The sequence below is a fragment of the Gorilla gorilla genome, chromosome 23, assembly GCF_029281585.2.
Source record: "Gorilla gorilla gorilla isolate KB3781 chromosome 23, NHGRI_mGorGor1-v2.1_pri, whole genome shotgun sequence".
In the NCBI taxonomy this organism is placed as follows: Eukaryota; Metazoa; Chordata; class Mammalia; order Primates; family Hominidae; genus Gorilla; species Gorilla gorilla.
The window spans coordinates 16,301,501-16,329,429 of record NC_086018.1 but is presented as its reverse complement, the minus strand read 5'-3'; the positions used below and the strand labels follow the sequence as shown (position 1 = coordinate 16,329,429).

At 35.3% G+C, this 27,929-nt stretch overlaps 1 protein-coding gene across 1 annotated transcript; it reads left to right on the top strand.

The window, feature by feature from the left end:
• Positions 1–47: 47 nt before the first annotated feature.
• LOC129529657 (uncharacterized) lies at positions 48–27,929 on the top strand (the record flags this gene model as incomplete). Its single annotated transcript, XM_055375389.1, has 8 exons — positions 48–118; positions 12,758–12,816; positions 13,285–13,309; positions 16,252–16,338; positions 21,236–21,301; positions 23,304–23,365; positions 23,831–23,864; positions 26,086–27,929. Coding segments are annotated over exons 1-8 (2,205 nt in total), but the record flags the coding sequence as incomplete, so codon positions are not given.

The window sequence follows — 27,929 nt, the reverse complement described above, 5'->3', positions numbered from 1 at the left end:
TCCTAACTGCCACTGTCTGTGCTGAGTTTTTCAGAGGTCAGAGCAGATAGAACCTTTGTGGTTTCATTGTCCCTGATTTTGATTTTTCTTATGGGGAACCTGAGTTGCTGCATTCAAGGTATGTTCATACTGGACTTTCAAATACGATCTTTTCAAATTACTAGTTAATGCTTTCAAAATATGTTATTTAAAAAGTTATCCTCTGTATTTTCCATATGCAGTTATAAGTATGTTTCATGGTTATATTTTATTCCTCAATTTATATACTTAATTATTGTACCAAGCAGAGTACCTTTGAAAGTTTTCTTCATTTAAAAAATACGTATCTTGGCTCAGGCCTCTAATCCCAGCCCTTTGGGAGGCCAAGGCAAGAGGATCACAAGGTGAGGAGATCAAGACCATCCTGGCCAATACAGTGAAACTCTGTCTCTACGAAAAATACAAAAAATTAGACAGGCATTGTGCCATCTAGTGTAGTCCCAGTGTGGTGTAGTCCCAGTGTGGTGTAGTCCCAGCTGCTGGGAGTCTGAGGCAGGACAATCGCTTGAACTCGTGAGGCAGAGGATGCAGTGAGAGAAGATGGCGCCATTGCACTCCAGCCTGTGCAGCAGAACAAGGCTCTGTTTAAAAAAAAATTATATACATATTATACATATTATATATGTATTCTATATTGTATAATATATTATATATGATATATATGACATAAGATAATTGACATGATTTAATATATATGACATAATATAATTGGCATGATAATTAATAATGACATAAAAGATATATTATATATAATATGTAATACAATATATATTATATATAATATATATTATATATAATATGTAATACAATATATATTATATATAATATATATTATATATAACATATAATATGTATGATATATATTCTATATTATATATAGCATATATTATATATAATACATCTTATGTCATAATACATATTATATATTATGCATAATATATCTAAAATATATGTATTATGTATAATATATATAATATATAATATATAATATATAATATGACATATGACATATATTATATGACATAGATAATATATATTATATATAATATACATGTATAATATATATTATATATCATATATACTAAATATTATATATAATATATGAAATATTATATATAACATATAATATATTGAATATAATATATAGTATATAATATATTATATATTACATATAATATATAAGATATTAAATATTATATATAATATATAATATATTATATATTATATACAATATATAATATATTAAATATTATATATAATATATGATATATTATATAATCTAGTAGATATATAATTTATAATTTGTATTATATATGTAATATATATAATTATATTATATGTATATTATATATATTGAATATTATATCTGTCATATATAATATATATTATACATATTATATGTGATATATATCAAATCTTATGTATGATATATAATATACATTATATATGATATATGTTATATGTTAAATATGGTATATAAAATACATTCTATATAATATATATATTGTACATAATATATTATGTATAATATATGATATATATGATATATAACATGTGATATAATATATAATATATGACATATATATGATATCTGATATATAATATGCATTATATGATATATATGATATATATTATATATTTTACTATATATAATTATATTATTTATATTATATAGCATATAATCATATTACATTATATATCATAACATATTATATATTTTATCATTATTATGTATTATATCATATTTTATATTATATTATATATTAAATATACTATATTTAGTATATATTATATTATAATATATATTGTCATGATATATGATATGGAATATCATGTATCATATGATATACGATATATCGTCCTAATACATCATATTACGTGATATACGATATATGGTCGTAACAATAATATATGATTAAATATTATTATATTCTATATGATATATTGTATGTAATATGAGGATGCAGGATGTAAAAGGCAATTATATATATGTTATATAAAATATACATATATTATATATTATATATTATATTTTATATATTATGCATATGTAATACATACTGTATTACATATAATATATTATATATTATATTATATGATATATAATATATTATATTATGGAATATATAATATAAGATAGTATATAATATATTATATAATATATAATTAATATTATATTATATATAATATATAATTTACATATTATATATCATATTTATATTATGTATATTATATTATATATTATATATAACATATAATACAGTGCATGTCATATATATATTTTATATAATATGTATGGTCCTAAGTACCACTATCGGTGCTGAATTTTTCAAAGATTAGAGCAGATTGAACCTTTGTGGTTTCATTGTCCCTGATTTTGATTTTTCTTATGGGGAACCTGTGTTGCTACATTTAAAGTATGTTCACAGGGGCCTGTCCAATGCGATCTTTTCAAATTACTAGTTAATGCTTCCAAAATATGTTATTAAAAAATTATCCTGTGTATTTTTCATATCAGAGGATATCCATATTAGATATATATAATTATAGGTATAATTAAATATAGTATAATAGTATATAATATATATTACATATCATGTATAATATTTCATATAATATTATATATGATATATATTATATATCATATATATTTTATATATTTTATTTAATATATATGATATATTATATAAAAATTATATATAATATATAATTGTATATATAATTGTATATATTATATATAATAATTAGATATTATTTTATATTACTATATTACATGTAATATATTGTATATAATATTGGGATGCATGATGTAAAAGGAAATTTTATATATGTTATATATGTTATATTAAATATGGTTATATATAATATATATTTGGGGGTGCCCTATTTCCCATCTGATTACTTATTTTAAGAAGCACAGCATAATAATGTGTGGGCTAAGGATTCAGTTTTTGAAACAAAACACTGAGCATTCAATGACCTTGCTATACATGTAAAAGCACACCTCTCTGCATGGCAGCAGTTGGACCTCCCACTGTGCATTGTTCCATCACCCTGGAATGTTTATGCCCCATCGCCACTGTGATGGGATTAGGGATCTCTTGCCGTTGGTCCTAACTGCCACTGTCTGTGCTGAATTTTTCAAAGGTCAGAGAAGATTGGTCAGAGTCAAAGGTCAGAGTCAGAGGCAGGAAAATCGCTTGAACCCTTGAGGCAGAGGTTGCAGGGAGCGAAGATGGCACCATTGCCCTCCAGCCTGTGCAACACAACAAGACTGTTATAAAAATTATATACAAATTATATATATTATGTAAGTATTATATATGATATATGGTATACCATATATCATATATAATATATATTACATAATATATAATATATAATGTATAATATATAATACATAATATATAATATATAAAGTATAATATATAATATATAATATATATTATATAATATATACCACATACATATTATATATTTTATACAATATATAATACATTTTATATGTCATATTATATATATGTTATATATGTCATATTATATATTATACATAATATATATAATATATAATATATTATATATTATACAATATATAGTATATAATATATATTATGCATTATATATTATATAATATATAATATATATTATATATTATATATAACATATATTATATATAATGTACTATATATAATATATAATATGTAATGTGTCATATATTACATATTATACATAATATGTATAAAATATATGTGTTATATATAATACATAATAAGACATATAATATATATTACATCACATGACATATATAATATATAAAATATATATGTACAATATGTAATATTTATAATATATAAATATTATATATAATGTTTAATATATTACATATATAATATATAATATGTATAATACATAGTATGTATTTATATTATATTCATTTTATATATATTAAATATCATATCTGTCATATGTAATACATGTTATATGTAATATATTATAAATATTCAATCTTATATATGATATATAATATATATTATATATGATATACATATTATATCATATAGAGGATATATACAATATATTATATATAATATATATAATACATTATGCATTATGTGTAATACATGATATGTATTATATATAATATATGATATATAATATATAATAGACATGTTAGGTATGATATATGATATATATTATTTGTATTATATGATATATATATTATATATTATATTATATATAATTAGACTATATTATATATAATTATATATAATCATATTGTATTATATATGATATATATAATATATAATACATACATATGTATTATATATGATATTATATATATCATTACATGTATATTATTTTTGTATATTATGTCATATTTTACATTGTATTATCTTATATACCTAATATAATATATGTTATATATATTATACATATAATATATAAAATATAATATATATTATATGTAATATATTAAATATAATATATATTATATATAATATATAAAATATAATATATATTATATATAATATATAAAATATAATATATATTATATATAATATACATAACATATATTATATTATAATATCTAATATATCATATATAATATATATTACACACATTATATTATAATATATGTAATATATATTATGATATAATATATATTATATGGAATCTATATATATAATCTATATTATATATATTATATATTATATTATAGTATATTATATTATAGATATTTAATATATATAATCTATATTATAAGATAATATATACATTCTATATTATATTATAATATATAATATATATTATAATATAATATATGTAATCTATATTATAATATAATATATAATATATATTATAATATAATATATGTAATCTATATTATAATATAATATATATAATATTAGAATATATATTATACATGATAATATAATATAGAGTATATGTGTTATATTATATTATATATAATATAATATATATTATATTATAAATAATATAATATATATTATATTATAAATGTATTATATATTATATCATAATGTATATTATATATTATATTATAGTATATATTATATATATGATCTTATAATATAGATTATATATAAAATTATAATGTATATTATATATATTAGATTATAATTTATATTATATATGTATTATAGTATATATGATATATATTATATGTGTTATATTATATTATAATGTATATGATAAATTATATTATAATATATGTGATATATATCATACTATAATATGTGATATATATCATAATATACTATATGATATATGTCATAGTATACTATATGTTATATATCATAGTATACGATATTATATAACATAGTATACTACATGATATATATCATAGTATACTGTATGATATATATTATAGTATAATATATAATATATAATAGTATAATATAAGATATATAACAGTATAATATATGATATATAATACTATAATATATGATATATATTATAGTATAATATACGTCATATTTAATAGTATAATATATGTGACATACATTATAGTATAATGTATGTCACATATATTATAGTATACTATATGTCATGTATATTATAGTATAATATATGTCATATATATTATACTGTTATATATCATTTATATTAAAATATAAGGTATATTATACATATTAAAATATATCATATTATATATAAAACTATAATATATATTATATATAATACTATAATATATATTCTATATAATACTATAATATATATTCTATATAATACGATAATATATATTATATATAATACTTTAATATATATTATATATAATACTATAATTATATTATATATAATACTATAATATATATTATATATAATACTATAATATATATTATATATAATACTATCATATATATTATATATAATACTATCATATATATTATATATATAATACTATCATATATATTATATATATAATACTATCATATATATTATAAATATAATACTATCATATATATTATATATATAATACTATCATATATATTATATATATAATACTATAATATATATTACATATAATACTATAATATATATTATATATAATACTATAATATATATTATATATAATACTATAATATATAAGATATATATTATTGTATAATATATAATACTTATATTATACTATAATATATAATACTTATATTATACTATAATATATAATACGTATATGATAGTATAATATATATTACGTATATTATAGTATAATATATAATACGTATATTATACTATAATATATATTACAGATTATAGTATAATATATAATACATATATTATACTATAATATATATTACATATATTATACTATAATATATATTACATATATTATACTATAATATATATTACATATATTATACTATAATATATATTACATATATTATACTATAATATATATTACATATATTATACTATAATATTTATTACATATATTATACTATAATATATATTATAAATATTGTAGTATTATATATATTATAAATATTGTAGTATTATATATATTATAAATATTGTAGTATTATATATTACATATAACATATATAATGTTATATATTATATTATGCTTTATGATATGGAATATCATATATCACATGATATACGATATTTGTTCCTAATAAATCATATTATATGATATGTGATATATGGTTCTAATAATTACATATTATATGTTATTATATTATGTATGATATATTGTATATAATATGGGGATGCAGGATATAAAAGCCAATTTTATATATGTTGCATATAATATATATTATATACTATATATGTTATATGTAGTATATATATTACATTATATATGTTTTGTAACATATATAATATATTATATAACATATATAATGTAATATATATCATATATGTTATACATATTATGTTATATATAATATGTATTATGTATTATGTTATATGTAATATATATTATATATTATGTTATATATAATATATATTATATATTATGTTATTTATAATATATATTATATATTATGTTATATATAATACATATTATATATTATGTTATATATATTATATATTATATATTATGTTATATATAGTGTATATGATATATTATGTTATATATAGTGTATATTATATATTATGTTATTTATAATATATAATATATTATGTTATTTATAATATATAATATAGTATGTTATTTATAATATATATTATATATTATATATTTATTATATATTATATTTGATATTATATATAGTAGATGTTATATTATATAATATATATATTATATATTATTAGGTATTACTTATATACTGTATAATATAGTATATAGTATATAAATTATATATAATATATATGGTCCTATGTACCACTGTCTGTGCTGAGTTTTTCAAAAGTCAGAGCAGATTGAACCTTTGTGGTTTCATTGTCCCTGATTTTGATGTTTGTCATGGGGAACCTGTGTTGGTACATTCAAAGTATGTTTATACTGACCTGTCAAATGTGATCTTTTGAAATTACTAGTTAATACTTTCAAAATATGTTATTAAGAATAATTATCCTGTGCATTTTTCATATCAGAGAATATCCATATCAGATATATAATTATATATATTATTAAATATAATATAATATATAATATATAATATTACATATTATATCTATTACTATATTATTAATTAATATAATATTAATATGTTATTTATATATTGATATATTAATACAATATATATTATATAATTAATATATAATATATAACATATAATGTATATATAATATATAATATACGTATATTATCATATATAATATCTGTTATATACTATTTAATATATAATATCTTATGTAATATATAATATATATTATGTTATATATTATATATCATTATATATATAATTATATAGATTATATTATATATATAGTAATTATATATTATTATATATCATTATATTATATGTAATATATTGTATATAATATAGGGATGCAGGTTGTGAAAGCAAATTATATATATGTTATATATATTATACATATTAGATTTAACATGTTTATATATATATAATATATATTTTTGGGGTTGCCCTATTTCCCATCTCATAACTTATTTTAAGAAGCACTGCATAATAATGTGTGGGCTTGGGATTCACTTTTTGAAACAAATCACTGAGCCTTCAATGACCTTCCTGTACATGTAAAACACACCTCTCTGCATGGCAGCAGTTGGACCTCCCAATGTGGATTGTGCCTTCACCCTGGAATGTTTGTTCCCTATTGCCATGGTCATGGGATTAGGGATCTCCTGCCGTTAGTCCTAAGTGCCACTGTCTGTGCTGAGTTTTTCAAAGGTCAGAGCAGATTGAACCTTTGTGGTTTCATTGTCCCTGATTTTGATTTTTCTTATGGGGAACCTGAGTTGCTGCATTCAAGGTATGTTCATACTGACCTGCCAAATGCGATCTTTTCACGTTACTAGTTAATGCTTTCAAAATATGTTATTTAAAGAATTATCCTCTGTATTTTCCATATGCACTTATAAATATTTTTCATGGTTATGTTTTATTCCTCAATTTATATATTTGATTATTGTACCAAGCAGATTACCTTAGAAATTTTTCTTCATTTAAAAAATATGTATCTTGGCTCAGGCCTGTAATCCCGGCACTTTGGGAGGCCAAGGCAAGAGGATCACAATGTAAGGAGATCAAGACCATCCTGGCCAATACAGTGAAACCCTGTCTCTACTAAAAATACAAAAAATTAGCCAGGCATGGTGGCATCTGGTGTAGTCCCAGTGTGGTGTAGTTCCAGCTACCTGGGAGGCTGAGGCAGGAGAATCGCTTGAACCCATGAGGCAGAGCTTGCAGTGAGCCAAGATGGCGCCATTGCACTCCAGCGTGTGCAGCAGAACAGGACTCTGTCTAAAAAAAATTTACATATGTATAATATATATTATCTATATATTAGATATTATATATATAATATATAAGATATATTACATGTGATATTATATATAATATATTATATAATATATATAAAAAATATATAATATATACAATATATAATATATAATATGATATATAATTATGTGTGTATATTTATATATATGTGTAGTCCCAGTGTGTATTGGGATTATATATATATAAGTATATATATACATATACATATTATATTTATGTATATATATACATATACATATTATATTTATGTGTATATATATACATATACATATTATATTTATGTATACATATACATATACATATTATATTTATGTATATATACATATACATATTATATATGTATATATTATATATGTATATATGTGTATTCCCAGTGTTAATTGGGATTCAGTTTATTCCCAAATTCCCAAATTATATATATATAATTTCCTTTTACATCCTTCATCCTTCAACGTTCCATCGCCCCCCCACAGATTAAGTTATTCCGTAGGGGAAGATATGGCAATGTCTATTTTACTGCAATTTTTAACCTAATTAAGAACCTATGAAATCATTACTTTCCAAAACTTTGGAACAAAGCCACAGTAGTATGGATGGGTTGGAGGCTTTTCACACAATAAAATGTACCTCTCTTTGTTTTTAACATGTTTTTCTCTTTCTCTGTTCTTTTTTTGTGAAATATGTATTTACTTTAATAAATTTGTAGTAAGTCATTTCCATTCACATATTAATTTTTTAAAGTAATAAGAATGTGTATTGTCTACGTGTGAAATAAAACACACATTTATTTTTATGCTTTGGGAGTTATCCAAAATCATGGAATTGTCAATCACAGTCAACCACCCAACCTACTCACCTTTCCAGTGTAACGTTAGTCAAATTTTTTTTTGTTATCCTATGAGATGCAGTATTTCATCTCAGAAAGATAAATAGAATGAATTGGTAGAGACTATTAACTAAGAACATACAGTTTTATTTATACTCAGAAGCAAGTAGATTATGTACATATATAGGAAGATAAAAATTAAAAGGATAATTGTGTAAATTTGCATGTAGAGAGCTTTGAAAACCTGTTTACTTGTTAATGCTGTTTTGATGTATTGTGTGACTTTTTTCTCCCGACCCATCATCCAGAGCTCTCTGCAGGAGCTAAGTGCTCATCAGTTCCATGACTTGGAAACTGTCTAAATTTAGAGGCACTTGTATTTGTTAGTAAATAAGGCAAGATGATATTGTTTCACAGGTTTTAGTGCAGAAGAATGAATAGATAAGCTGCTCCACCCAGTACACTGGTGTTCATTTCATGGTCATCTCATCTGTTAACCATGGATATAAAACACTTATCTTCAATGATCTTCCCGTACATGTAAAAACACACCTGTCTACATGGCAGCAGTTGGACCTCACAATGTGGATTGTGCCTTTACCCTGGAATGTCTATGATGCCCTATCGACCATGGTGATGGGATTAGGGATCTCTTGCCCTTTGCTCTGCCACTGTCTGTGCCAGCCAGGCCACTGTGCCATTGTGGCAGATGGTGATGCCCTTTGTGTGGAGCGCACTGAGTGTGCGCTGAGGCAGACTCAGTACTTTTGACAACTTTATCTGCTTCTTTCAAAACTGGGTCTGCATTATGATAAAGTGGTCGGTTTTAGGCCAAGCAGGTGTATGTCATAGAACAATGACTTGGGAGTTCAGAATCCTGGGCGCGAATAAGCCTCTGAGCCTCATTAAGCTGTGAAATCTAAAGCAAGACATTTCACTGATAATTAAGCCTCATGAGCACTTATACTGTACACTTTACCTACATGAAATCATTCGGCCATCACCACAGACAAATGGCGTGATTGATTTACTATCACCTTTTGCTGGGCAGAAAAAGACAGAGATGAATGTGCCCAAGCTTATGAGCCCCTCAGCAAAAGAGCCAAGATGGGAACGCAAGCATACAGCCCCAGTGCTGAGGCTCTGAACTAGTGACCTGCCCTCAGCACTCAGCCTTGGGATCATGAGTCACTGTGCAAGGGAGTTCCAACATCTGCATGTATGTCTGGAATGATCTGAGCCTGTAGAGTTCCTACACACTGGCCCCATTATAGGGTGGTGTCTGTGGTCACACAGCTCAGGGCAGGTATTAGTACATGAACAGCTTAGCTGTGTCATAGTCTTTATGTGAAAGGCACATAAAAGCCCAAATCCTTTTGAACTGGTTGTGGATTTTGAGTGAGAGGAGAACACTTGGGACAACCGGTCACATTCCTTCAGTGCGCGGCCACTCCTCAGCACATGTCCCAAAGCCGGTAAATAATGGGAAGACCCTGTACTGATGTTTGATGGTGTTATGAACTTCAAATGACCCATATAGAAATGTTTTAAAAAAAAAGTCTGTGAGCTACACAACCTGGGGACAACACAAGTAAGAACACAAAATACCATTAAATAATGAGCCTCATGTGTCACCCTGCTTGCAACTCCCTTGGCAGCTGGTTTGAAGAGCCTCAGTGCTCACCAGGGGCCATCTCCCCGCTCTGCCCTCTCTCGCTGTGAGTTGCCTGGGCTGAACATACGCAGCCCCTCACATGATGACTGCAAACACAGGGCAAAGGAAGACTGAACGGAAAATGTATGGTTATAGAGGTTATTTTAAAATAGAAGTATTTCAGTATTTTCTAATCTTTAATAATTGATTATTTTTAGGGGAGTTTTTTTTTTTTTTTTGAGACAGAGTCTTGCGCTGTTGCCCAGGCTGGAGTGCAGTGGCATGATCTCAGGTCACTGCAACCTCTGCCTCCTGTGTACAAGCGATTCTCCTGCCTCAGCCTCCCGAGTAGCTGGGACTACAGGCACGTGCCACCATGCCTGGCAAAGTTTTTGTGTTTTTAGTAGAGACGGGGTTTCACTCTGTTAGCCAGGATGGTCTCAATCTTCTGACCTCATGATCCACCCGCCTCGGCCTCCCAAAATGCTGGGATTACAGGCGTGAGCCACCACACCTGGCCTGATTTTTTATTTTTTTATTTTTTGAGATGAAGTCTCTGTCACCCAGGCTGGAGTGCAGTGGTGCAATCTCAGCTCACTGCAATCTCTGCCTCCAGGTTCAAGGGATTCTCCTACCTCAGCCTCCTGAGTAGCTGGGTTTTTTTTTTTTTTTTTTTTTTTAGTTGAGATGGGGTTTTACCATGTTGGTCAGGCTGGTCTCGAACTCCTGACCTCAAATGATCCGCCCACCTCCACCTTCCAAACTGCTGGGATTACAGGTGTGAGCCACTATGCCTGACTGATTATTTTCATAACCAAGAAAAGAAATAAATATAATTAATGCTGGTGCATGGTATTAAATCTTGTTTTTAAAAAATTCACACATAAACAAGGCAGAACCCTATAGCCTCCATGATAAATGCAGTAGCAGTGTATGTGGGTCTGTGGAGGTTGAAAGGGACTTGGTAGATGTCAAGAAGGTAGTGGCAGTCCTGTTGGGCTTTTAAAGGGTCTGAAGAAGTGACAGGATGCTGTGGTTGAATCCTAGCATGTATTTTACCATTTGTTCATTTGGAGTTTGATTATTTCACGTTGCTTTCATTTGCCATTACCTGGAAAGCCAAGGGCTCTACTCTCATTTCCTTGCTGCTCTTTCTTTGCCTTCATTGGTCCATGAAGAAGATGGTCCAGGAGAAGCTCATTCCATGCTTGTTAACCAGGCACACCCCTAAGTCCCAGTCCCTGAGTCATTCATGAGTAGCACTGCCAATGAACTGACAGCCATGCTGTGTCCCTCCACATCCCCTAGGTGACTCGAAGAAGCCTTCCAAAAGGTGTGTGAAAAGGGACCCCTACTCTACTACCAAGGTAAAGTAGCCTGTCTTTGCCTGAGATGTAAATATTGTTTTCTTGGATCCTTTATTTTTCAGTTGATATCAGCTATGGGAAAATTATCCACTACATTATAGATGTTAGATAATATTTCCTTGGGGATGGAGGAGGTGTATTTTACCAACTGACACCTGATTCCAGAGGACGTGCAAAATTGGCAGTGTCAGATAGTACACTGCGTGTTAAGGGATGTTTTCTTCAGGAACAAGCTTTTCACTTTAGATAAGAATTCTGCAATTGCTACTCAAAAATTACCTAGACAGAAACATTCTTCCAGAAAAGCCCCTGTGCTTTCCTAAGGGAACTCTACTCTAGAGTTGGGGCTCTTGACTTGAACCTTGTTTCCAATCTTGGTTACCCAGAGTTTCCAAGTGAACAAAAGACCTGTGTGAGCCATCCATAGCATAGCCTGATTCTCAGAGTGTTTTCCTTCTCTAATTACAGGTGACTTCAGAGAGCACATTCAATGGTACGTATTCTGGAATCACTCACTGGTTGTTAGAAAAGGATTCTATAGGAAATCTGGAGCTTAACTGCTGGCTTTTGTCTGGAGAGCCTCCATGATCCAAGACATCTGGTGGGAATGAGGATGTGGGGAGAGTAAAAGAAACTGGTTTTCCAGGTGACATACTCTTTTTATCTATGTATAGTTTCTGGGAACGTGTTCACATTAGGTTGTGTGTGGGTATGTGTGTATTAGGGTGGGGGTGGGGTGAGGTGGTCTGTGTGCACGTCTGCATGATTTGCTTGTGAATGTGTGTCTATGTGTGTTTCCCCCAGGAAAAAAATGTTGTGTTTACCCAGCACAACTCTCAATGCCATTTTTCTTAATTTAACAAATCAGACCACATACTTTACTTACATTAGTTCACACCTCATCATCATCATGCCCATATGTTGTGAGCTTGTTTATTGAGCCCACATGCCAGATGGAGAAACTAAGCCACATACATAAATGTGCCCTGGTTCACTTGCTGCATAGTGAAGAGTCAAAATGTTTACTCATACGGTGCTAATGTTGAAGGCCTGGACTACAACCTCTATTTATCAGCCAGTGAAGAGATCACTATTCACCATGCAAGGGAGTTCCAGCACCCTCTATGCCTGGAATTACCCATGCCTGCAGAGATCCCAAACGCCATCCCTCACATAAGAGAGCCTCATGATCTCATAATCCAGGTAGCTATGTAGACATCTTCCTGCAGGTGTCACATAGTCCTTAGTGTGAAACCAACATAGAAAGCCCATGTTTCTGATCAAATCACAGGTTCTGAAACACTAAGGGAGGCACTAAGTAGGACAATGTGGTGCCTGCGTGTCATAGCTGGGTCTCCTCAAGACATGGATCAAGTCCAATAAGAATTGGGGAGATGTTTTCGAGTCTTGATGGAGTTATCACCACAAGCCCTCTGAGCTACACACTTTAGGGATCATGACCATTAAGTACTCAAATTACCATTTGGTTGTTATCCGGGTATCCGTCGTCCTTGTGGCAACTCTTGTGAAGCTGGTGTGGACAGCCTCAGTGCTGGAGCTGTGCCTCCCTTCTGAGTGGACCCTTTCTGTGTTAGCAGGTGGGTACAAGCATGGGGGTCAGCACACTCAGTGGATTTACACACACAGCATTGAAGAGTAAGGCTGGGCTTCGTTATTTACACATTTTCAATAACTGATGATCTTCATAACATAAAATCAATGATGTAGTACACTAGAATACTGTCCCTAGTATTGAATCTTGTCTCTCAACAAAGGGTTGCTTAAAGTCACATGACAGATTCCATTCAACTGATGACACATGCTGTAGCAGCAGTTAAAGCAGTCATTTGAAAAGGCTTTTACTATAAACTTCTGTGTGAGCCTGAAGGGGGGATAAAGGAGGTGATTAGCTCCCCTGTGCCATGTTTCTATTATGTGCGTGGTGGAGGAAACTTACACAGGAAGGTGATGGACAGAAAAGAGCAAAGGATTGGACAGGTCCATTGAACCCATGAGACTATGGTGAGGTTAGTGAATGAGATTGGTCATTTTAGGTCAAATTTTACCCAGAGCTGGTGCAGCCACTGCCCATTCTTAGCCAGACCTTATTGCAGGCAGCTCTGATCAATAGTCAAGGAGGCAGTGGGGGTTGCAGACTTAATTCATTAAATCACCAAACACCAGCCCACACGGCCACTTTTCCAGTTAATTCACAGTAGCTTGCATATTCAGGTTTGATCAGTGGAAGGGAAGTTACTCTTTGCAGACCCGTCTTTTGACAATCATTTTGCAGTGTCAGAAGGTCTGAGCAGCCTCGGGAGGCAAGCAGTCCCTGGTCCCTCAGTGTAGTCACTGGAGGAGACAGTCACTGAGAGGCAGCTGGCAGGGTGAAGGGAAAGGGGAGGCAGGCCACAGAGATGACAGCCTTTAAGCTGTCATACTGGGGAGGTGAAGGATCTGAAAGAGGAAGGAGAATTCTTTATCATTAAGGACCTGTCCTTATCTCAGGCATTTCCTCCAGAGCATCACCTTTGTCCACCCACACACCTCGGGCTAGGAGGACTGGAGAAAGACAGTGAGGGGTCTCTTGGGTCTCTGGCACAGGGCGTGAGGAAGAGGTGGCGGTTTTTCAGGAATCTCTCTCTCTAGGGAGCCAAATACATTTCCCATCTCAGGTCCTTCACTCAGCGGGGTTGAGGTTCTGCTCGTCACTTATCATCTCTGAATGTCAGCACCCTCAAGTGTAAAATCTCAGCCACAGCCCCTCCTCTGCACGCCCTGCAGGGCTGATGTTCTCCATAAACCATAAGGCATCATGCCCACAGAAAAGCTGAACAGGAAAGCATGCTCCACTGCCCCGGAGCCATCCAACTTCCCCCTCCATATTCCGCCACTGCTAAGTGTCCAGCTTATTCCTCCTGGCATGTAGTAAACACTTAGAGAACATTACTGAAGTACCAGTCCTCTCTAAGGTTTTCCTGTATTTAGTGATTTTTTAGCCCTGTACTGTGATACTAAGAAGTAGGGCCTAAATAGGGCCTAAAAAGTATTGCTAAAATTACATTATGACAGTGCAGAGAACTGAGGGCAGAGGGAGGACATGAGCTTCCTAGGTCCACATGGCTTAGTGGAATTTGAATCCGGGCCCCCACTCTGCACCAGCCCTGCACTCACAGTCATCCTGCTGTGTTCTCCTCTCCAGGAAGGCACTGCCCACGCAGTCTGTCTGATAGAGGTGTTGAGTGCTCACTGAACTCCGTGATCTTCCTGAAACCCAACTTTGATTCAGTGGGCTCTGCTTGGAAGCCTGTAAAGAAAAGGATCATAAGTTTAAACTTAAAACAGATTATCACTATTTTCCCTCTGGTCTTCTGTCAGCAAGATGTCAACAGCCCTATCTATTGTAAATGCATTAACCAGCATCTTCTCTGATAGAGAATACAGGAAGATATGCGGTGCACACCAACCAGTGTCGGAGACCTCATGGCTCCCGGGTAAAGAAGAAGAGGTACCCACAAGAAGGTACTGTGGAAGTTCATTAATTAAGTTGATTCAAGAATTGCAATTACGGGGAGTATTCAGTGTCCCATATGTAAGAGGAAACTATGAAGAGACTAAGCCATATTTTTTAATGTGTCAGGATTCTAATTTGCCTGGTCAGTAAATATTGCTACAACCACAAAAGTAAATATCTACTTAAAAGTCAATTTTGGTTCATGTTTAATGATAGACAATGTTTCAAGCTAATGTCTAGAACTTACCTGGTTGTTAAACATAAGCATAGATCTCCCTGAAAGAGTGGTGCTATATTATTATTTTTCAATTAATATATTTCTTTAGAGAGTTTGAAATTGACATAAAAACTGAGCATATGGCCGGGCGTGGTGGCTCACACTTATAATCCCAGCACTTTAGGAGGTCAAGGCAGGCGGATCATCTGAGGTCAGGAGTTGGAGACCAGTCTGGCCAACATGGTGAAACCCCATCTCTACTAGAAATACAAAAAATTTAGCTGGGTGTGGTGGCAGGTGCCTGTAATCCCAGCTACTCAGGAGGCTGAGGCAGGAGAATCGCTTGAACCCGGGAGGCAGAGGTTGCAGTGAGCCAAGATCACGCCATTGCACTCCAGCCTGGGTGACAAGAGTGAAACTCCATCTCAAAATAAATAAATAAATAAAAATTGAGTATATAATACACGCAGTTCCCATATTATTCTGTCTCCTCACCCTCACTTCCTAATTTCACCTATTAGTAACATCTTACATTACTGTGGTACATTTGCTAGAATAATGAGAACATATTGATACATTATTATCTGAAGTCTACATTTGCATAATGTTCATTCTTTCTGTTATACATATATATGAATTTTGAAATATTTAAAACATTATGTTCACCCTTATGGTCTCATAAAGAAAATGTTCACTTCCCTAAAAATCCTCTCTTCTCATTAATCTCTGTCCTCTTTCTCCAGAAACCTTGGCAACTATTAACATTTTTACTATCGCTTCAGCTTTGCCTTTTCCAGAATGTCATATAGTTGGAATCATATATTATGTAGTTTTTTCAGATGAATTTATTGCACTAAATTGATGTACACTTTAGCTGCTTTCATGTCTTTTTTATGCCTTAATGGCAAAAAATGGCACATTAAATCACCAAATAATATTGCATTAAATGAATTTTTGTCTTTTTATTCACCTGTTGAAGAATTCGGTAGATTTCATGAGAGAAACCATCTGGGCCTGGTGCTTTATTTTTCGGAATGCTCTTAATGTGAATTCAACTTATTTAATAGACATAAGTTTATTCAAATTAGGATTCTAGCATGACCTTGGGAAGATTGCCTTTCAAGGAATTGATACATTTCACTGAGGTTATCAAACTGCGGTCATAGAACTGTTCATAATATTCCTTTTAATGCCTAACAGTTCAGTAGAGATGGCTCCTCTTTTATTTCTGAAATTGGTCATTTGTGTTATCTTCTTTTTCTTGGTTAGCCTGCATATCAATTCATTCATTGTAATGAGCATATCAAAGAACCAGCTTTTGGTTTTATTGATTTTCTGATGATTTGAGTGCTTTAATTTTATTGATTTCTGTGATGTTGTCTATTACTTTTACTTGCTTTCCATTGCATTCCTCTATTTTCTACAGTTCCCTAATTTGAACATGATATTACTGATTTTAGGTCTTGTGATTTTTAGTATATTGCATCCAATGCTATAGATTTCCCTCTAAGGACTGCTTTTGCTACATCCAGAAATCTTGCCAAGTCACATTTTCTTTTAATGTAGTTAAAAGTATTTTTAATTTTCTATTGAGACTTCTTCTTTAACCCATGAGTTATTTAAAAGTGCATTGCTAATTTGCAAATATTTGGGGATTTTGTGGCTCTTTTACAATTGTTTATTTTTTGTTGTCAGGTATGTGTTGCAAAAGCAGTCGTCTACCTCATCTTGCCACCACCCAAGATGGCCCAGGATGTGGGCTCTCCCTGAGTGAATCTTTGGCAATCTGCCAACCTGATGTGGTCGGCCTCCTTCTTTAGTCTGAGCTTGCCTTCTGCTTAGAAAGGGCCATTCTCAGTTCTGGCAGGGAGTTTTCCCAACATTGAGAAGGTGGCATTCTTACTCCCCACTGCAGCCTGCACCTCTGACCGGTGGTCAGCAGACAGGACAGAGGTCCTCATTAGACAGAGTTCAGCGGGGTCTCTGACCAAAGTGCATCTTCAGAGTCTGCACCTACCCACTGTGACCATGGGCAGGCTCTGAGTCCTAAAGCAGGAGGAACTGTGCGACCATCCTGATTGGAAATTTGTGAGAATCACCGTGTTACTCAAGTAAGGTCTTTGGAAAGTGTCGTATTACTACTGTTTGTGAACTGCTTGTTGGTGGCCTAGCTGAGCCACACACTTTATGAAAACCAGGACCCCTCAGCTGGTGTGGGTGTCTATGCAGCCTGAGACCCTCATCTGAACAGCCTCGTGGCAGCTGTCTTTGCCCCTTGCCACCATCAGTGCCTCCTTGTTCCTGGGCACTGCTTTCTCTGATGGTGCTCCATTGTTTTCCTGCACCTCAGTGTCTACAGCTGGATGTCTCTTCTGCAATCTAGGCGAGGGGGCATCAATAGCAGTTCTGCTGTGGCACTGCCTTCCTTCTTAGCTTGTCTTGCTCAGTCTTAGGCTCCCTCAAAGATCCCACCCTTCAGGTTCTTCCACAAGTTTCTTATTGAAATCCGAGCAGAAAACTATGACCAATATGACCAATCCTATACCCACTGAAGACATGAATGGAGAATTAAAACAATTCTCCATGGACTCTACCATATAGATCCCTAGAAGTAATTTCTAAAAAAAAAAAAAAAACATCAAGGAAGATGTAATAGTTTTCCATAAATTAGAATACCCTACATGTACAATTAAATGAAATGGCTAGTATAGTCTTGAAACCAAAACCAGATAAGGTAAATTAAATTCTGTGATATTTTAAAATACTGTAAATTCTGACTAATGTGAGTTAATATCAGAATATGAAATAGTAGATTAACATTGAAAATGCAATAAATAAAATTAGCTACCTCAAGAGTTTAATGGAAAAAAATGTGATTATTGCAATAGATTCAGGAAATTCATGAATAACATTCATCCTATATTTGTAGGACAACTATCTGATTAACTTTAAGTAACCTGTGACAACCATTTGAATTAATGCTGCTTTCACAGCATATCCCTTGACTTGTTAAAAACCCGACAAGAATTTCCATAACATTAATTTATTTTTAACACCTATATTTGGTGTGAACCCACCATAAAGTTTGCCTACTGAAAAGGTCTACAATTTGATGCTTTATTAAATTGATACTGTGTGCACCCATCACCACGATCTAATTTAAATATGTTTCCCTCACCCAAGTTCTCTCTTGCGCACTGGCAGTTAATCCCCACTCCCATCTCCAGCCCTAAGCAATACTGCTGTGACATTCCATCTCCATAAATTTCCCGCTTGCTTTATAGAAATGGACATATATATATATTTGGAATCTGACTTCCTTCATTTCGCATACCATGTTTGAAGTTAATTGACGTGTTAGTACGTGCTGGTCATGTGTTTTCCTTCATAGTCTGCTGTGTTTATTCATACAGATAGTGTTTATTCATTTATCAGTTAATGGACATTTAATTATTTGGTTATTTTCTTTGATGAGTAATGTAGTTTTGAGCATTCATATACAGGCATGTAATGCATAATGACATTTTGGTCAAAAAAAAATTTTTTTTTTTCTGAGACCCAGGCTGGAGTGCAGTGGCACAATCTCGGCTCACTGGAACCTCCACCTCCCAGGTTTAAGCAATTCTTGTGCCTCAACCTCCCGAGTAGCTGGGACAACTGGCACACACCACCACGCCTGGATAATTTTTGTATTTTCAGTAGAGACAGGATTTTGCTGTGTTGGTCAGGCTAGTCTCAAACTCCTAGCCTCAGGTGATCCACCCATCTCTGCCTCCCAAAGTGCTGGGATTATAGGCATGAGCCACCACACCCAGCCTAATTTTTTTAAGAAACAAGAGAACTATTTTCTAAATTACTTTTGCCAATTTATATTCCTACCATGATGCATAGCACTAATTTCACTGTACAATGTATGGTAGGCCCCAATATGTAAGAAATGATGAAAGTAACACATAAAGATTAGTATAACACAAATGAGATTATCGTTGTTGCTATCATCTTTGTCAAATTCTGAAAACAATCTGAGTATATTTTTATATAAATATGCTTGGCAACATAGCTGAAAAAAGCATTATCAGTTACATTTATCAGTAACAAAGACATAAATTTGAAGGGGGAAAAACACTTGTGCTAACAATGCAATGTCAGAATTAACATAAAAATTCTGCTGGTCACTTTGGAATATTTAATTGCCTGGGGCAGTGTTTAGTAGACAAATGAGCATCTATGGAGCACCCAAAGTAGGGGAATCAACAGAACTTGGGTTTCAAAAGTTATCTGGGTTTAGAGCGTGAAACTTTGTTAGAGGACACACACCTTGCATGAGCGAGGTGCCTTGGTGTGTGTGGACGTACCATTATGCTTGGAGGTACAGCGTAATGGTGGCTTCCTCCAGAAAGGGACATTTGGGGTGGATTCATTCCATCTAGACAACACAGCCTGATGTGGCATGGACATGAATGGAGGTGAAATGGTCAGTAGTTGGGAGGATCAGTCCTGACAAGGGCCGAGGTGAAAAACCTGGGAACCCCTTCAGGTGCAAAGTCTTCAGTTGAAAAAGGAGGTGGTCACAGGAAATACTGAGATGGGTCAGCAATGCATGGGAGACAGAGTTCTTGGCCCTGCAGGGTGAGTAGTGTGGATTCTCAAGTTTTCTCCTCTCTCCATTAATTTCTTTCCCAATGCAGATGACTTCCATCATACAGTCTTCAGCAACCTTGAAAGATTGGACAAGCTTCAGCCCACTCTTGAAGGTAAAGGAAGGCAGCTAACAAGACTGGCATCTGGGCTTGGCTGTGCGTGTTTTCTATCGTGGGGAAATATATATAACACATTATTTATCATTTGAACCTTTTAAGCAAAGTGTGCACTCCATGGCATTCAATATATTCACAGGGTTGCATAACCAACACCACTATCTACACCCACAATTTTGATGATTTCTTACAAAACCTTGTCCACAATAAGCAATATAGCGCCTTCCCCCTATTTCCAGCCCATGGTGATTCCTATCCCACTTTCTCTTGTATGAATTTGACTATTCTAGGCACTTCATGTAATTACAATTATACAATATATTCCTTTTGTGTCTGGCTTATTTCACTAAGCATAATGTTCTCAATGTCCAGCCATGTTGTATCATCTATCAAAATTATGTTCGTTTTTTACAGATGGATGATGTAGCATTGCATGCAGACCACCTTGCTTTTATTACGTTCATTTGTTCACTGATGGTTGGATTATTTCCACCTTTTGGCTCCTGTGAAAAGTGATGCTATAAACATTAGTATACAAACATCTGTTTGATTTCTGTTCTCTATTCTTTGGGATGCCTAAGAGTAGAGTTCCTGGGTCCAACAGGGGTTCCATATTTAACCTTCTGAGCCACTGCAGACTGTTTTTCACAGTGGCTGCAACTTTATCCATTTCTACCATCAATGTATCAGGGTTACAATTTATTTACATCCTTGTTCACACTTATTTTCCTTTAAATCATCCTAGTAGGTGTATATTGGTGGCTGCTTGTGTTTTTCATTTACATTTCCCTAATGACTAATGATCCTGAGCAGCTTTTCCTGTGCTACTATCTGTGGCTATATCTTCTTTAGGGAAATATATGTTGAAGTCTTTTGCCCATTTTTAAAGAGTTGTCTGATTTTTATTTAGTTAGTTTGTTGCTGTAGATTTTTGAATATATCTTAAATATATTTAAAAATATTCTAAATTTTAGTCTCTTACAAGATAAATGATTTGCAAATATTTCCACCTTTGTGTAGAACTTTAGATTCACAAACTTCATTAATTTGTATGAAATCCTCAGCAGTTGACCCCAAACAGATAAGACTGAAGCAGTATTTTAGGAATAGTTGAAAGTATGATCACCACAAAACATAAGCGTAATCAAATCCTGCAAGCTACATGTAAGGCACAATGACAAATAAGGCAGCAAAGGGCCATCTGGTGATTAGTTCACCACACTTGTTGCAACTGTTTGCACTGCAGAGTTAAAACATACCAGCATTCAACCCATGTCTCCTCTCTTGAAGTAAACTGTCATATGTTGGCTGGCCTGAACAAGCGTAGATATTCTCCATCCTCAACTAATATGCATGCATGACAAAGAAAAGGAAGCCTGGATGAAAAAATATTGTGTGATTAATAATTATGCTTTAATTAATTTTAAAAGATATAATTTCAGTACTTCTAATTCTCCCATCAGCAGTTATAACAAAGGATTAGTGAATAAATACCATAGACTGTTTTGCCTAGAATTGAATCCAATCTGTCTATTAAACTTTGCTTTTATTCAAGTGCAAAATGCTAAAACACATAATAACTGCAGTGACAGCCACTGTGGATCCTCAGAGGTAAAAGTAGTCTTGGGACATAAATCCTGCAAGCTAATATTGTTTTTACAGGGTTTAGAAAACCATTTAGCTGGGTTTCAAACCTCACAGTGTGAGCAGTGGGACTCTCATCAAACTATAGCATGTGCTTCAGTACCATTTGTAGACTGACTCATTCCCATTGCCTTAAGTTGCCATCAGCAAAATGCCAGGGACTCTATTTCTTGCTCCTTAGCTCCTCGTTCTTGCCTGTCTTTCCACGAGGGAAGATTTTCTAGCAGGAGCTCAAGCTGCACTTTTAATGAAACACATCCACAAACACTGTCCTGTTGTCCACATTAAGCAGAGCTCCCTGAATAACTCATGAACAAAAGCATCTATGACTAACTGTTGCTCTGTGTCCTCCTAGCCTCTGAGGAGTCTCTAGTTCACAAGGACAGAGGAGATGGAGAGAGGCCAGTCAACGTGAGGGTAAGGTTGCCTTGCTTTCTCTGAAATAGAAATGTTCCTTTCTTGGTGTCTTTCTTTTTCAACTGACTTTACATGTGAAAAAATGACAATGTCCATGACAGGTATTAAATGCAGTTTTCTGAGGGGGAGGAAGAAGTGACTCTTAGCAACTGATATGTAATCCAAAATGGCATTTAGCTATGATGGCTTCAGGTTGTAGACTGTATCCTTGGGGTCCTTGTCCTTGGAAGCAATGTCTTCTCCTTGGATTCAGTATTTTGCACTTGCCAACCTACGTGGACCTGAGAGATCCACCATCCAGAAGCTGATGTCTTTTCCAGTGTGTATCCTACCCTTGTTTTGGAGGCCTTGAAGTTGACTACACTTTCTGATCAAGTTTTCAATATTCATTGAGAGAAACACAGCCTTGTGCAAACAATCCACAACATGACATACCCCTCAAAAAGCTTTGTTTCTGTATTGCAGGTGGTGCAGGTGGCCCCTCTGAGGCGTGAATCTAGTAAGTATTCTGGAATCACTTGCCAAGAAAACAATCTGGATGCCAAGAAAGGTGTGGCATCCTTGCCTGGTTTCAATGTGAAGAGCCACCCTGATCCTGGGATTGTGATAGGAATAAGTATAGGGGAAGTGTTTTTTTTTAAACCTGAATTCCCCAGGGAAAAATTATGGCTAAATTTTGAGGAAGCAGCTGTGCTCCCTTTTGGGTGGTGCTGAGTTGGGTGCTTGAGGATTGGTGGTGTCTTGTGTGAGGCTGCATCGTGTGGTGTGAATGTGTGTGTTTCTGTACAGGTGAGGCTGTGTGTTTTCTCAGGAGAGATTTCCCACTTATACAACCCAATCACCAGTGTCCACTTCTAACAATAAAATCCACCCCCGGTCTACTCTCTCTGTACAGTGACTCCTCCACCCTCACCAGAGCCATCCCCAGGTCTGCCTTATTAGCCCACTGCTCAGGTGGAGAACCTGAAGGGCCAAGGGAGTGGCCCCAGTTCCCGAGTTCCTGAATGAAAAAGTGAAAACATGAACCCAGGAGTGTGGGCCAGTGCTGACGCTGACATGCACTTAGTCATGGGGTGTTCACCACCACACAGGGAGTCCAGCATTCACGTATAAGCCCTAAAGCACCGAGCCCAAAAGGCCCCAGACACTGCCCATCATCATAAAGTGGCCTCCGTGGTCACACAACCCAGGGCAGTTATAGGCTCATCTCCCCACGGACAGGCATAGTCATCAGTGTATCAAAAGCACAAAGATCCCCAGGTGTTTGGCTCAGCTCACCGATCATTTTTTTTTTTTTTTTAACTTTTAAGCTCAGGGGTACATGTGCAGGATGTGCAGGTTTGCTACATATATAAATGTGTGTCATGAGAGTTTGTTGTACAGATTATTGCATCACCCATATATTGAGCCTAATATCAGTTATTTTTCCTGATCCTCCCCCTCCTCCCACCTCCCACCCTCCAGTAGGCCCCATGTTCACAAATTCTAAGAGGAGTGGGGGACCACAAAGGCCAGTGTGGCCCACTTCAGTTGTGAAGTTAATTTGCTCAGCAACTGGCCAAAGTCTATAAGGATGGGTGATGTATTTTAGTAGATTTAGTAATACTATCTTCCCAAGCCCTAAAATGCTCAAATCCTGCCAGCCAAAAATGGTGAGGAGGGACAGATAGGAACTCTGTGTGGCACTTGGTTATTAGCCTGGCTTCCATCCCTTAGTGGCAACTCTCTTGTATATGTGGGTTAAAGACCCTCAGCCTCAAGCCAAGCCTCCTCCATGAGGAGCCATCTCACTATTGACTGGCTAGTGCCGGGTATGGCCACCAGCCCAACTGAAACAAAATGTTGCTTTAAAACACGTGTAAATCTCATACATACAACAGGCAAATGCAGAAGCAGTGTGGTCTCGCAAGTTGTAAAGAGGACAGTCGCAATTTTCCTGGACTTCAACCTGGGTAGAAGACATGAGGGAACTCTGTCACTGAATCACGGCAGAGTTCAAGGCCACTTGCAGAGTATTTCATGTTACAGAAGGTGGCCTTTAGCTACTAAGCAAAGGCCTCTGTTTCTCATTTCTTTCCTGTTCATCTTCTTGGTCATCTTTCTTCCGCAAGGGAAACGAGCCCAAGCAAAAGGCAGTTTCAATATTAATTTGACCGAGGTTTTGTGCAGTTAATTATCATCCAGGTAATCAGGTGCAACCCAGTCTGCCTAGCAGCCCCCCTATCTCTGCTCTGTGTTTTCATTTAATAAACATTTTGGTCTACTTACTATGTGCTAGATTTTCTCGAGACCAAGTAAATGAAATAGAATCTTTATGTTGGCAGCTAAGTTAGATTTAACATAACTGACAAAAATTTGAATTTCTGATTTCTTGTAAAAATATTTTGTATGTGTGAATGCATACTGAATGTAAAGTGGATAAAAAAACTCACACTTGCACTCATGGGAGGCTTTTCATGAATTTGTCAATTTCTATTTTTTTATATTTCCCCATTTCACCGGATAATGCATACCTGAACCTGGAAACTGATTCCCACAGCAGAAAGTGTTCTGAGCCACATCCCTTAGCTTCACTAGTGCAGGTCCACCTGGGAGTATGTCCCACCATCAGCTTGACCCATGCTGTGATCAGCCACCTCCATGCATCACACCAAGCAAGCCCCTGGGTGATTCACAGTCTCCAGCACCAGGGCACTGACCTTAACTCTGTGTTCTTCTAGCTCCCCATGAGGACACCGTACACGAAATCGCTAATGAGGATGCTGTATATGACATCGCTACTGAGGATGCTGTATATGACACTGCTAAGGAGGACGCCGTCCAGGGCATCGCCAACGAGGTCGAAGTCCAGGGCATCGCACACGAGGACGCAGTCAAGGGCATCGCTAACGAGGACACCGCCCATGGCATCGCTAACGAGGTCGCCGCCCACGGTGTCGTGAACGAGGACGCCGCCCAGGGCGTCACTAACGAGGACGCCGCCCAGGGCGTCGCTAACGAGGACGCCATCCACGGCGTCGCTAACGAGGTCGCCATCCACGGCGTCGCTAACGAGGTCGCCGTCCAGGGCGTCGCTAACGAGGACGCCGTCCAGGGCGTCGCTAACGAGGACGCCGTCCACGGCGTCGCTAACGAGGACGCCGTCCACGGCGTCGCTAACGAGGACGCCGCCCAGGGCGTCGCTAATGAGGACGCCGCCTATGGCGTCGCTAAGGAGGATACCACCCAGGGCATCGCAAACGAGGACGCTGTCCAGGGCATTGCCAACGAGGTTGAAGTCCGGGGCATCGCACACGATGACGCAGTCCAGGGCATCGCTAATGAAGACACCGCCCACGGCATCGCTAACGAGGACGCCGCGCAGGGCATCGGTAACGAGGATGCAAACCAGGGCATCGTGAACGAGGACGCCGCACAGGGCATCGCTAACGAGGATGCTGCACAGGGCATCACTAACGCGGACTCCGCCAAGGGCGTCGCTTTTGAGGACGCCATCCAGGGCATTGCTAAGGAGGACGCCGCCCAGGGCGTCGCTAACGAGGACGCCGCGCAGGGCATTGTGAACGAGGATGCCGCACAGGGCATCACTAACGAGGACTCCGCCAACGGCGTCGCTTTTGAGGACGCCATCCAGGGCGTCGCTAAGGAGGACGCCGTCCACGGCGTCGCTAACGAGGACGCTGCCCAGGGCATCGCTAACGAGGACGCCACCCAGGGCATTGCTAACGAGGACTCCACGCAGGGCATCGCTAACGAGGACGCCACCCAGGGCATCGCGAACAAGGAGGCCGCACAGGGCATCGCTAACGAGGACTCCACCAACGGCGTCGCTTTTGAGGACACCGCCCAGGGCGTCGCTAACGAGGACGCCGTCCATGGTGTCGCTAACGAGGTCTCCGTTGACGGGGTCGTTAAAGAGGTCGCCGCACAGGGCATCGCGAACGAGGACGCCGCCCAGGGCATCGCTAACGAGGATGCCGCACAGGCCGTCGCTAACGAGGATGCCGCACAGGCCGTCGCTAAGGAGGACGCCGCCCAGGGCGTCGCTAACGAGGTCGAAGTCCAGGGCATCCCACACGAGGACGTCGTCCATGGCATTGCTAACGAGGTCGCCATCCATGGCATCGTTAAAGAGGTGGCCGCACAGGGCATCGCGAACGAGGACGCCGCCCAGGGCGTCGCTAAGGAGGTCGAAGTCCAGGGCATCGCACACGAGGACGCCGCCCAGGGCATCGCTGAGGATGCCGCCGCCCACGGTGTCACTGAGGAGGTCGCCGCCCATGGCGTCGCTGATGAGGACGCCGCCCACGGCGTCGCTAACGAGGTCGCCGTCCATGGCGTCGTTAAAGAGGTGGCCGCACAGGGCATCGCGAACGAGGACGCTGCCCAGGGCGTCGCTAAGGAGGTCGAAGTCCAGGGCATTGCACACGAGGACGCCATCCAGGGCATCGCTAACAAGGTCGCCGTCGATGGCATCGTTAAAGAGGTCGCCGCACAGGGCATCGCGAACGAGGTCGCCGCCCAGGGCGTCACTGAGGAGGATGCCGCCCAGGGCGTCGCTGAG